The sequence below is a fragment of the Artibeus jamaicensis genome, unplaced genomic scaffold (genome assembly GCF_021234435.1).
Source record: "Artibeus jamaicensis isolate MK-2021 breed Jamaican fruit bat unplaced genomic scaffold, CSHL_Jam_final scaffold_537, whole genome shotgun sequence".
Lineage (NCBI taxonomy): Eukaryota > Metazoa > Chordata > Mammalia > Chiroptera > Phyllostomidae > Artibeus > Artibeus jamaicensis.
Genome location: NW_026522047.1, coordinates 36,836,301 through 36,850,691, shown reverse-complemented (window position 1 = coordinate 36,850,691; position 14,391 = coordinate 36,836,301). Strand labels below are relative to the sequence as shown.

Here is a 14,391-nt window from a genome sequence, read left to right as displayed (position 1 = left end):
GTGAGAATTAAATGAGACCACCAACATATAGAAAACACTTTTGCAAACTGAGGTACAAATTCAAGGGATTCCTGAAACCAGTGTTGTTTGATAATTTCTTAGGACTTACAGAACTCACAGAGACCTGCTATTCTTACGGTTACAGTTTATTACAGGCAAAGGATACGGATCAAAGTCAACCAAAGTCTAAGTCGCACAGCACAAGGCTTCTGTGTCCTCTCTGCACAGTCAGTGTGTCATTTCCTGGCATCCCCATGTGACCGTGGGCAGAGAGCACTGTCAACCAGGAACCTCGTGCAAGCCTTGCTGTCCAGAGTCCTTACTGAGGCTTCATTACATAGCTGTGATCCATTGATTGACTGATTGACTGTCCATGGAGTTGAACTCCGTCTGCAGGGAAACTTACACTGACCCTGTCACATGGTCGGTCTTTCTGGCATAACCAGCCCTGACCTCACACACTGCTGGGGGTAGCCAACCCTACCCTAAGATGCAAAGTAACCAATCCCCATCATTAGACCATTGGCGTGGTCAGTCCCATTCTCAAGATGGTCGATCTTATCAAGTATAATATAGATTACCTTCCAGAGGCGAGGCAAAGGTCAGGTATCTCTTTAGGCAAGGCCGAGTTGTTTACTACATACAGGGTGATCAACGAGAAATGGAAAACATTTCCATTGTTAAATATAGAGCTGGTGTGTGTATGGAGTGGTCTGTGTTCAGCATGTTCTAACACTGGAAAATAAGGAAGGATGTGAACTCCATAGGTGTAAGTGGTACTGCAAACACCCACCTCACTGATCCACTGAATCTCAGAGGCCACCCTGGAGAATGGGCATGGGTGCTGGACGGTGACATCTGCCACAGCCACTGTTTACCACAGAGACACATGAGGCTAAGAAAGCACTAGCCACCCCACAGGGTGTATCGGCCTGACCATTGCTTCAGCGCTAACGGCACAGCAAATTGTCCCTCCGCGAACAAATTTATCTCATATGAACAAGGTAGAGAAGTCTGCGTTTTACAGGTCTCTCTGTCTGGTGCCGTCTCGCTCTGTGCCACAGCTGAGCTGACCACGAATGGCACAGTGTGGTGGTAAAAATAAATTGGCCCATTCCCCACTGCAGAGTTCAGTTCTCAAGCACTGTGGCAGGGTGTCTCCATAAGGTTTCATAAGGGTGAAACTGGGAAAATGAAAACCAGAGTTTGTTTTCACGTGAAATTTCAAAAAAAAAAAAATAGAGCACAATGAAGTCATCATCCTCAGGAAGCCTGCAAGATAACAACTGTGCGCTTTCAGGGACAAAGAACCAGGGACAGAGACTTAGAGCAAAACCATCAGCTGAAGTACAATTATGCTCCCACCCTTCCTTCAGAGGCAAGAATTTTAGCCTCGGTCTGGTGGGGTTTTTCCTGAAACAAATAGCTTGTAATAAATTGATGTTGTCAGTGAATTTTGGTTGTACATTCTGTTTCTTTCAAGGAAAAACTGGCCATGCGGAAGTAGTTCGAGTGGTGTACCAGCCAGAACGCATCAGCTTCGAGGAACTGCTCAAGGTCTTCTGGGAGAATCATGACCCGACCCAAGGTAGATGAGCGAGCCAGTATTTAATTATCTTACTAATTACAGCTGGGATAATTAGTGTTTGAGCTGCATGGAAGAGATGAACCTTGAAATCACACAGGAGCTCAAGAATATGATTGCAGACATTTATTGACGGAGACGAGGAGGGGCTGGGGGGGGAGGGTGAGAGAATAAAGGCACAGCCACCATTGGTGCCCCTCCCCCCCTTTACAGCTGTCAGGGGTGGGAAAATTCCCACAGAGAAAGACGCCAGACAATGGAGATCCGTTCACCTTTATTATTGCATTATGCCTCCTTAATGCAGTCTTTTGTCTACAAAATTAAAGTGTCTTTCTAGCGGCTTCAAAGTTTTCCTGATTTATGGTTCCTTTATTTCCCTGAATTTAGCCTTTTTCATCTTTTGACGTTATCAGTTTTTTTTAAATGTCTGTGGATGATTATAAAAAAGAAAAAGAACATAAAGGTAAAATACAGTGTTCAGTAGATCCACAGTGCTTGCGTTATTTAAATATTTCATTTGTTTTCTGTGAAATTTGTTATATGGAGATATTAATATATTTGGGCTATAAACAATGATGGCCAGAAATTTTATTTGAATGTATACACAAGCGAAAATCCCATGTTGGCAAATATCATTGTAATATTCAATAATGGAGCAATTTCCAGGTTTCATCCTACAGCCTTGCGAAGCACTGCATTGCTAGCGTGATGATCTGATATTATGAGGCTTATGAACTGAAAAGTCCTATATAATAGATGTGATTTTCACAAACCATATTCATTTAGCATTCAGTCTATTTAACAAAAATATTTCCCTTTAGTGTCAGGTTTTTGAGTAGTAGGGATGCCGTGTTGGCTGTTTCCTGATGAATGGATGTGTTTTTCCAAATGCACATGGTGCTTTGTAGTGGAACCTTAATATGATTCAGTAGCGCAGATTGGTGGATTCTGAGTCATGGTTCTGAGAACCTCCCAATGTCAGTGATTTGTCATAGGGCAAAGGTCAGAGCTGAGGCAAGTGTAGCAAAAGGATAAATGAGCCAGGGCAAGACTAGCCCAGGATCCAGGCAAATCCACCAGAGGGCGTGAAGGCCTAGGAAGGAGGCGGGAAACAGGTTTTCCATTCCACTGAAGTTTGGTTTGACATGGGGACGAATCCCTGGTCGGGGAGCAAGGAGGAATGGGACAAGGGCAGCAGAGGGCTGGTAGGGCAAGAATACAGTCCGTGTCACCCCAGTTTGGACCTCTAGACTACTGTCATATGTCATATGAGAATGACAGGCCTAATGCCTTAGACAGGCTTGACTCAGCAGGAAGCTCTGACTAGTGAGCATCATAAAGGTGATAGCCAGGAGCTCATGCTGGTAAACCTTGACCCAGATGGAGCAGCCATCCAGTCATGTGCCTCTCAAAGCCAATGGTTTGGGGCAGGTGCTGAGAGCTCCCAAATTCTCAGTGGAGACACATATCAGGAGCTGAGGTAAGCCTGAAGCCATGTGGGAGACAGGCTCCCCACAGGCCCACAAGGTTGGGTATCGGCCCTTTGGCCTTGCCAACCATAATGCCACGTTCTGCTAGAATCACCTTATGCTAAGCCCTGGTAAAATTTTGAAGAGGGTGAAGTCTGTCATCCACTTTTTTCTCCTTACTTCTCTTAACTTCTTACCCATTTTATCATATTTTTACCAGTACACCTCAGTTAACCAGATCACTAGTACTGGCCCCTGAATCTCAAGGGGATATTCTACCTTAAAAAAGAACTGTGAAAGAACTGCTTGGTCTTTCATTCCACATATCAAGTTTGTCTCAACTGTGCCTTAGTCCTTTTTGAAATTCTTGATGTGTTAATTTGCTAGGGCTGCAAGAACAGAATACCTAAGGCTGGTGGTTTAAACAACAGAAGCTTATTTTCTCACAGTTCTGGGGGCTGGAAGTCAGCAACGAAGGTGTCAGCAGGGTTAGTTTTACCTTGGCTTGTAGATGACTGTCTTTTCAGTCTTCACATGGTCTTCTCTGTGTGTGTTTCCGTGTTCTAATCTCCTATTATAACAGCACCGCTCAGAGTGAATTAGTTCCCACCCAAATAACCTCACTTAATCTTAGTCCTTAAAGACTTTGTCTCTAAATGAGGTTACATTCAGAGGTACTGGAGGTTAGGGCTTCAAATGACAAATTTGGGTCATAGGGAGACTCAGTTTAGCCCATAACACTGTCCAATCATGTATTAGATTGGCATACCATTCTTTCAGAAGTATTTTTATTCTAACTGGAGGTTCATGCACTGGAAAAGACTTTAGAGGTCATCTGGTTAAACTTTAGCTTCAATCCTATAAGCCAAAGATGAAATTGTTAATGGTGGGATTTAGCAACGATGGGATTTCATTGTTGAGGGACACTTTTTACACTGATATTTGGATAAATTATACATGAAGGAGGAGAGTTTCTCTGCCCTTGCATATATTTACTTAGAATGCTTCTCGATGCAATATGCGATATACACAGTTACACATATTAAATCACATATTTGATCTTCCCACACTATTATTAGAATTATGTTTTAGAATAGTTCAGTGTAATGGGCCTTGGTAACAATCCTTATCTGCCTTGCAAGGTTTTCCATGACCCTTCTGAGAGAAAAGCCAAATGATTGATCCCATGACCCAGGCATGGCCAATTACCATATCTTGTCCTGTTGTTAACAGCATTTGGTCCAAAGAACAGGCATGTGATCCAAGCAGAACCAGTTAGAATCCTTCCTTAGGACTCCTGCATGAGAAAAAAAAAAATGTTCTCACCTTGCTGGGGATTCCAGGGTAATGGCATACAATATGTGGACAGAGTCTGTCCAGAGCAGAAGCAAGGGAGGAAGATGAGCAGAGAGAGCCTCTGAGAGATGAGTGTTGGGAAGAGAGAAACTTCAGGAGACCCTGGGACCCTGAAACTTCATGTTCCTACAGCTCTTCCTTCAATTCCGGGACCTTTCCTTGTGCGTTCCAAGCAATGGGAGCTCCTGGGCACCCTCTTCTTTTATTTTTTTAACTTACACTAGTTTGTTGGGTTTCTATTATTTGCAGTAACAAAAGTCCTGAATAATCCCCTTATTCAGTTTAATCATTGTGCTCATTATATTCAGTAACTGTCAGTTTACCGTGTTCATTTGGTTCTGCAGATCAAGCCTAAAGCCATTTGGTCAGCAGTTGTACCATTGGCTCAGGCATAGAATAGAAGACATAAAAATAGTTTCTTCAAGACTGATTGTGGGTTTAATTAAAGGGTTTCTTGGGTTTACGATTTGGAATATATGGCTTGAGAACATATCATAATCCATATCCCCTCTCAATATTTGAACATCACTGTGAAAGACATTCAGTAACGACATTTGTCTCGTTTCTACCGTGTTAGCCAGGCACTCTGCTAAGTGGTGCTGAATCACTAAGAGGGCTGAGATAAGCAGCAGTATTCAACCTCTTGGTTAATGCACAGGGAAACTCCTCCTATGGGAAGAAAACAGTTTAATTCCAACAAACTGAGATCAAATGAGCATTCAGGTAAATGTATATAAAACCAAAGACCAAAATGTTAACATGAAATCATTAAAACAAGGATATGTTAAAACTGGGACATTGAAAATAAAAAAAACATAAGCTCAGAAGAACCCTGGTATCGGTGGATTCATCATTCCCAGGGAGCTCTGAAGTTCTAAAACATGTCAGCACCTGTACTCTTTCAGAGGCAAGAATCTGAAGCTCACAGCCTGAATGATGGGACGTGCAACAGAAGATAGCCGAACTGCATGTGAACTTGGCCATCTAACCACAGCTTCTCAATGCTCTACTTGAAGGCACATGGCAACTCTTGTCTTGTTTCCCAGTGAAAAGCGGCCCAGAAAAGAAAAGCACCCGATTGAGCAGACGTACAGAGGCATGTAAGATGCATTGCTCTTACTCAGAAAATGGACGTTTCAGAAGCAGCAAGCCCCTTGTTGGATTTGGTGGAGACTCTGGTCTATGAAGCAATAGCTCATGCTATGTTCTTTTTCAGAAGCAAGAGTGATTCCTAAAACTGCTTGAGGAGTACCCTTGCCTACATGAGAATTGCTTGTCATCAGAAAGACAAAACTTGAGTAAAAGTTGAGAAGGTATTGACCTTTGATGTGAACTTATGCCCAGGAAACACATGATTCTCCACAGAAATAGGACTCAAGAGAAATGTATTTTAATGAGCATGCTGAAAGACTTTAGCACCTTGTTTATAAAATCATTAGGGATTTGAAGGGGGCCCTTAAATTTTTTAGTTATAATTTACTTCATTTTGGGAGCAAGAAGCAATCTCCTAGAATGATATTTACAGACATGGGTTCTTGCTAATGTCAAGTGTCTACTGTCGAAGAAACAGCAAGAACTTGAGCTTAATTAAAGTCTGCTGTATTAAATCAGATCTTCATGGCACAGACTAGACAGAGAATATCCTGCATGTTTTCACTGCTTCAAGGCACTGAAAATAGCTCCCACCATATCCGTTCTGATGAGAAGAAAGTCTCCATGGTGTGCCCTTTGGAAGGGAGCACAGCTGGTAGGAGAGCTATTGGAAAGTGAGGGTGGGCTGGAGACATCTTATTCCTCAGCAGTATGCAGTCTGTCCTGAGGAGTGCCACTCAGTGGACCAGTGCCACATGAAGTAACAGACTTTCAGAAGAGCATCATTATACATTTGGCCAGTAAATGGAATCGTCTTTTCTCTTAATTTGCCAGTCACCACAAAACATGTACTTTTGCTGAAGCATTCAGGTACCACTGTTTAAGCTAATGCATCCTATTTGGTCTGTCTTTCCTATTTATGGGAGAAATAAAGTTCTTCCAGGCTTCTAAGGGTAGACCGGAGCATGCCCATTCCTGACTTGGTGGCCTTCACACTCCCCTGCTCTCCAGGCAACAGGGTAGAGTCTGAGATTTATATTTGGGTTCTGGCCCCAGCTGGACCTCTTCCCAACCTTGTGACCTTGGCCAAGAGACTTATTCATTCTGAACCTCTGTTTCAGTCTTCCTATTCCTGCATAAGGATGCAGGGCACAGACCATGTACCTGGGGCCAAGCCACAAGTACACAAGTGCACAGTGGAGTGACTTTGGCTTTGTCTCACTTGATCCCATAAGTCTGACTTCTCAATTCCAACCTGTTGGAAAGGATGACATTTATTAAGCATCTCTTACAGACTGGTGTTAGTATCTATCCTTTGTTCTATCCTTCCATTTCATCCTTACCATAACCTTCTGAAGTGGGGCTCCTTGTCTTTATTTAACAGAAGAGAAGAAATGAGGTTTCAAAAGATCAAAAGAGGTCCCAGAAAAGTTCCAAATGACTTGCATGATGTTGATGGCAATAGTTGGACCCAGCTCTGTCTAAAGCTCAAGTCTATTTTCCTTTTCCTGCTCCACAGTGGTCCAAGCTTCCTGACTGGGAGGGCCTGTTCCAAGGAAAAATGTTTTCATGGCTCTCCCTGTGATATAGTTGAGTCCTTAGTATCTTTTTAAAAGCAAATATATTAACATGCTACTACGAATTTAATCACACCTTAACTGAATGCTAATTCTATAAACCCCTGGATATTTTATAAACTGATGTCACATACCTCTGGAAAATGAAAATGGAAATTCTTACACACATAATGTGTTCTACAGCTTCTAGGCACACCTGCTGTACGGTTGGATTTTGGACCTCTTGTAGTGGCTGCAGGCCTTCCCAGGGGACTGTGGCCCCAGGTGGGGACTGCCCCAGTGCACTCCTGCAGAGGCCTCTGGCTGAGACTGCTCACTAAACGCCTATGAGTTTTCCTACTGTGTAGTATTGGAATTTTAGCTGGATCTGCATCTACCAATAACAACTAGATTTCCCAGAACCTTTATGGCTGAGTATTGGCCATGTATCAAAATCCTGACTCTATGGGCACTAATATAAGAGACAGTGTGCAACGGGCTGTGTGCGCTGAGAGGAAGGGGTGTTCTCTTCCTCCTCCTCCCTCCCCACAAGTTGAATGTGGTTGTGGTGGTGAACTGTCTGGACCACAGAGATCAGGGAGTTACCCTTGTAACTGAGGAGCCCCAAGATAGAAGGCTCTGGAGTCTCAGGCTGGACTCTTTATACAGAAACCATCTTCTTTAAGCTACTGTTATTTGAGTTTATTTTATGTCTTTTCTTTCCTTTTCTACAACAGATGAACCTATAGCCTTCAACTCTAAGCTGGTGATGAACTCCCAGTCACTTCTCTGAAGATCTTAATTAAAATATCCCCCTAATTAAAACATCTTAATGATATCTGTTAAGAGTGCGGACTCTGGGGTTAGAGGAGATGCGGCTTTAATCAGGGCTGCCACTCACTAGCTGTGTGGCCTGGGCAGGCTGGGCAACCTCGCCAAGCCTTGTTTATTTCTCCTTGACCACCTGGGTCCTGGCTGGCATTGTTTCTCATCTGACTGTACAGGAGCCTCTTACCTGACCTGTCTTGCCCTTTCCAATCCATTCTCCATAATAACCTGTTAAAAAACACAAAAGTGTGTCCCTCTGCTGTTTTAAAGCACAGAGCTGTGGCCCACTCTCCTTGGGATAATAGTGCAGACTGTTTACAGCGCTCAGCATGGCCAGGCATTAGCCGATTGCTGCTTCCTTCTCCAACCTCGGCTCCTGCCACTCTTTTTACCTCTCCCCAGCCCCACTCACTGCGTTTCTGTGCTCCGGCCTTTGTTCACTCCATTCCTACAAGATGCAAGCACTTTCTCTCCTCCAGGCCTGTATCTACCGTTCAATCTGCCCACAGCTCTCCTTCCTTTTCTTCAGCTTGAAGTGTTCTGTCCTCAGGCCTTCCCCGCCCACCCTAACTAAGTGGTCCTCCCCAGCCTCCACCCCCTGGTGGCTCTGTGGCGGCTCTCTCCTTCCTTCCTAACATATTACAAGGTGGAATGACTTGTTTGCTTACTTGTTTATTAACTGTCTCTTCTAGAAGGTAAGCTTCGTACTAAGTATTTTCTCATTGAACAATTAACGAGTAAACCTCAGTTTTTCCATCAGTAAAGCAGTTCCTCCCTGGCTCATGTGGCTCAGTGGATTGAGTGCTGGCCTGTGAACCAAAGGGTCACTGGTTCAATTTCCAGTCAGCACACATGCCTGGGTTTCAGGTCAGGTCCCCAGTGGGGGGCAAATGAGAGGCAGCCACACATTGATGTTTCTCTCCCTCTCTTTCTCTCCCCCTCTCCCTAAAATTAAATAAAATCTTAGAAAACAAAACCAAAACCAGTTCCTGTCCCATAAAGATGTGTCAGGACGGATGAGGGAACGTAGTCTGCAGGGCAGAGCGCAGTGCTGGACAGTGGAAGCGCACCGTATAGTAAACTAGCCGCCGGACTCGCTCTGCCTGTGTGAGAGCTGAGGAACCAGCTCCTGTTTGTCTTGCTCTGTCCTGAACCCCAGTAATTGTCTACTTCCCCCCCAGCAACTGTTCTCCATACTTCTGATCATCCTATATGTGGTTTATACCCTTTATCCTCAGTCCACTCCTCAGCATCTCTTTCCCTCTCACGCCCCCCCCATCTCCTCCCACAGTGAGATGTCCTCCAAAAGCTTTGTCTGCCCTGCCTAGAGGGCCATCCCCTTTATGGTGTTAAGTCTCATGGGGCCCCAGGACCACACACCTGGTCTGCTGTCTTAGCCCTCAGATCTATGTGTAGGGGATTACTGCGGCTCCTCAGCCCCCGCTGGGAACTAGAGATCCCCGAGGGCTCTTCTCCATTCAGTGCCCCTTGATCCCATATCCCCACTCCCCACTCCCCATGAAGCATCACTTATCTGTTCTCACGAGGCCCCCAGAGAATCAGGGGTGGATCGGTCCATTCCATCTTGAGCAGGTTTGTTTCGTCACCTCTTTCCAGGTGCACAGTGGAGGAGCAAGTGCCCCCCCCCCCAGTTGTCCACTGGGAAACATTAATTGGAGAGAAGAAAATCCTATTTTCCTTCTGTTTTTCTTCAAGTTGGCAATTAAGAGTAGTGTTCATATATTTGAACTTGCCAAATTAATATCTGAACTTTGTTGTGCTGACCCCTTTGAGTTAGTTTTTTAAATAAGTCACCAGTTTTGAAGGACTGTCTTTTTTTTTAGACCATGTACCAGGAATCTATCATCTGCAAATAATTAGACAGTAGAAATTATATTGTATTGCTAATGAGCAGATGTGCACAGTTGTAGTGGAAGAACAGCTGCACACATACAAAATGCAAAAACGACCCAAACCCGGCATTATGAATTCAGAAAGGGACTTCATTCTTTTAAGAATTTCAGAAACAGAAAAAAAATGAAACAAAGAATTTAACCAATATTTTCCTTTATTAATTGTTCTTGCAGTTGCACTTTTCCTTGTATAACATTATCATACACGTACATAGTATCTTTGCTATTTGCAAATGTGCTATTTGCCCTTTCAGATCCCTCTTTTGTGTAATATTATAGGGCTTATATTAACATTTTCCTTTGCCTTTCTAGTGCTGTAAGGGTTTAAGGGTTTCGTGCCTCCAAACTGAATGAAAGACCCCTCCCTCCCTACTGGCTGTTTCTCTGGGCTGGGCGTGGTGCCAGGTGCTTACATTCATGCGGTCCCATTTGATTCTTAAAGTAGCCTGTGAGTAGGTGGCCTTAGACCCATTTTACAGATGAACACACAGGCCCAGTGAAGTGAAGTGATTTGCCGTGAGCTAGTTAGTACATTATGAGACAGAGCTGGGATTTGGATTGAAGGGCGCAATTCCAGACCTTGTGTTCTTTCCATCTATAGTACATGATCCCAAGTTCTTGCACGATACTATTAGCCCAAAGAAAACACAATACTCCATGACTGGGAACAGCAGCACATTAACCAGCAAAGAGTTTCTGTCCTCATAAATTCCTTATAATATCCATTAAGATTTTATAATTCTGTTAAGGATTTTTGAAGAGGAAGGTCAAATAGGTTTTTGAAAACTTTTGACCAGGAAGAATGCCACATATTTTAGATAAGAATGGTTAGGTTGTTTAAAATGTGAATAAATTGCTGAAATGATATAAAATCAATAAAAAAACATGAAATCAGAAGAATGACATTACTTCGCATAAAACTACTAAATTTGAGCAAGAGCAGAACTGATAACATCAGCAGGAACTAGAACTTCCAGGTGCCGGAAGGGTCAAGCTAGGTTATTTAGGTCAACTTTCTCATCAAAAGCAGCTGAAAATGATGGATTAGGTATAAAAACATATTAAACATGCCACATCAATTGCCAACAAGATGATTAGGAAATACCAGGTGTTATTTGCCGGACAGGTAAGCAGAGGACTACAATACCGTTGTTCTAGGGAATTTGCCAGTCCCAAAAAAGTTGGATTTGGGTGCCTCATTAAGGGTGTAGAGGGTGTGACCAACACAATGACCTCTGTGCATATATTAAACACTGTATCCTACAACTTCTTAATCATACATGGAACATATACTAGGCCATAATGTCTCAGCACATTGCAAAGGGACTAAAATTATAGAGCTTATGTTTCTCTTACCAGAATGCAATTATGCTAATACTGCATATAGTTTCTTTGCTATTTGCAAATGTGCCATTTGCACTTTCAAATCCCTCTCTCATATAATATTATAGAGCTTATATTTAACATTTTCCTATGCCTTTCTAGTGCTATAAGGATTTAAGGGTTTGGTGCCACACACATCTCCAATTATGTATAATAGTGTAATTATGCTAGCAAAAAGATATGTAGAAATCCTCTTATTTTAGAAAATGAGAAATTTTCTAAATATCTATGGATCAAAGTAAGTAAGTATGGAAATCAGAAAATACTTTGAACTGAATGGTAATGAAAATATGATATATCAAAACTTATAGGGCATAGCTAAAGCAGTTCTTAGAGGGAAATATAGAGCCTTAAATTTATAGATAAGAAGACAAAGACTGAGCTAAATATGTGTCTCAGGAACTTAGAAAATCAACAACCAAGCAATGCAGAAGAAAAAACAAAATAAAACAATGTAGAAGAAAAATAATAAAGAGCAGAAATAAATGAAATGGAAAATAAATGTGTAGTAGAGAGGATCAATGAAACCAAACGTTGATATTTCAAAATGTCTGATAAGATTGATAAAACCTTGGCACACTGATCAAGGAAAAAAATGAGGAGGCACAAATATCCAACATCATGAATTTAAAAGTGGGGTATCACTACAGATAGGCAACTTTATATCAAAAATTTTGAAAAGTTAGATAAAACAAACTTCTTAAAAGTAGGACCTTAATAAAACTAGACAGACCTATAATAAATTGAAATGGAATCAATATTTATTTATTTTTAAAAGATTTTATTTATTTATTTATTTTTAGAGAGAGGGGAAGGGAAGGAGAAAGAGAGGGAGAGAAACATCAGTGTGTGGTTGCCTCTCTCACACCCGCTACTGGGGACCTGGCCCACACCCAAGCATGTGCCCTGAGTGAGAATCGAACCAGCAACCATTTGGTTTGCAGGCTGGCACTCAATCCATCAGCCATGGCTGAATCAATATTTAAAAAGCTTCTCTTAGAAAACATCACTAAATTCAGATGGCTTCATCAGTGAGTTCTACCAACATTAAAGAAAGAAATAATTGCAATCTTCAACAAACCCAGAGACTAAAGAAAGATGCAATTCATCTTATCATGCTTACATAATCCTAATACTAAAACCTAGGGATGTAAGATAGTAAAATTATAGTTCAACCTCACTCATGAACATATATGCAGAAATTTTAAACAAAAGTATCAGCAAACTGAATTTAGTGCTATGTAGTAAGTATAATACATCATGACAAATTTAGATTCCTCCAAGAAATGCAACTTTGTTCAACATTTTATTTTTTAAAGTGTATGTTATTGATTATGCTTTTACAGTTGTTCCCTTTTTCCCTTTGCCATCCTCTACCCAGTACCTCCTTCCCTTTAGCAATCCCCCTCTTTAGTTCATGTCCATGGGTCATGAGTGGAAGTTCTTTGGCTTCTCTCTTTCCTGTACTATTGTTAACATCCCCCTGTCTATTTTGTTCCTCCCAATTATGCTTCTTAGCATTTTGATATTAACCAATATTAATTAACTACATTAGCAGATTAAAAGAAAAAGCCCATATGATTATCAAAATAGGTGCAGAAAAGTTATTTAATATAATTATATGTTCGTAAATGATTTAAACATATAACTATAACTGGTGACTTTCTTAATTGGATAAACAGCACATACAAAACCCTGCAGCAATCATGATACTTACTGGTGAAACACTGAGAAACTCCAACGATGCTGTTACAGTTTCTCATCAGCGTTGTACTGTCGTTCCCAGCTCATGCAGTGAGTCAAGGAATGAAACAAAATGTAAAAGGACTGAAAAATGTGGCACGTACCTGTTTACTGTTCTCACCTGGGCAACAGTTCCCATCCTTCTTGTAGTAGTCACATGACTGAGTGTTGGCGAATGGAATGTGAGCAGATATGACATATGATACTTACAGGTCTGACCAATACGTACGTCCTAATGATCTCTGAACTTCTCTCTTCATCTGTCTGCCAACTAAATGTGGAGGCTAGGGCAAACCTTTGAAGTAGCATCTTGAAGATGGTACAGCTTCCATCAACCAAGACTTCATGAAACAGAACCATTTCCACCTCCCTTTTTACAAATTGCATTTTATGCAATCAAGAAATAAACTAGTAACTTAAGCAATAGGAGTTTGAGTTTATTTATTTACCAGGAATTGGTACCTTGAAGTAGAGTGCTACCAAAAAATTTTTTAAAGGTGCCACTAGCTTAGTGGTTGGGCAGCTGGAAGGTCCAATATTGAGTCTTGCTTATGGTTTGTAAAGGTGTCAGTTTTCTCCAAATTGTTTTATAAATTCAGTGCAAACCCAAATAAATGAATGGACAGTTCATTCATGAATCCCAATGGTTTTTGTTGTTATTTATTTTGTGGATCTTCAAAGCTGATTCTTATGTTTATATGGGAAGCAGGTATTTTTGCATAAGAGCAGGAGAATGGGAGGGCTTATTTTTCTAGATATCAAGACTTATTATAAAGCAACAATGATTAAAAGGGTGTGAGGTTGATGTAGAGACAGATGACTAGACCAGTGCTGTAGAGTAGAGAATCCAGAAAAAGACCCACACACATACAGATATGACAGTATTTCCGTCATAGCTGAAGTATCTGGGGAAAGAATGAGTTTGTAGTAAATAGTGATTGGATTTCTACCTCCACCATACATAGAAGCCAATTCCAAGTATATTAAAGACCTAAGTGTGAAAGCAAACCTTCAACACCTCAAGTCAATAATAGTATTATGACTTTGGGTTTGAGGTGCATTTCTTAAGCAAGACACAAAATGACATTACCCATGAGGGGAAAATAGTTGGTAAACTATATTAAGCTATATTCATACTATATTAAAATCATACCTTGGCTCATAAAAAATGTAAGAACAGAGAGATTATATTTGACAAGAGATTAGTATCCAGGATATGTAACAATATCTCCAATAGATTTTTTAAACAAGAAAACTGAAGACAAAATGGGCAAAGTACTTGACTAGTGGCGAGAAAACATGTGAAATCATACTCAGTGTCATTATTAATCAATGAAAGACAAATTAAGTTCAAGTGAGATTCTATTACAGACCAAGCACACTGACAAAAGGTGCCGTCTGACATTAATGGACTTGAGTGATTTGGCAAACATTCAGAGCTCTGGGATTGCTCATGCTCCGATGCA

General features: G+C 41.4%; 1 protein-coding gene across 2 annotated transcripts in view; it reads left to right on the top strand.

Annotated features, from left to right (window-relative positions):
• The window catches only part of MSRA (methionine sulfoxide reductase A), a 342,801-nt gene that overhangs the window by 225,014 nt on the left and 103,396 nt on the right, over window positions 1-14,391 (top strand). For both annotated transcript variants that reach the window (XM_053658313.1, XM_037135591.2), the window contains one exon: window positions 1,484-1,588. In XM_053658313.1, coding sequence (XP_053514288.1) covers window positions 1,484-1,588 — 105 coding nt within the window. The remainder of the gene's footprint in view (window positions 1-1,483; window positions 1,589-14,391) is intronic.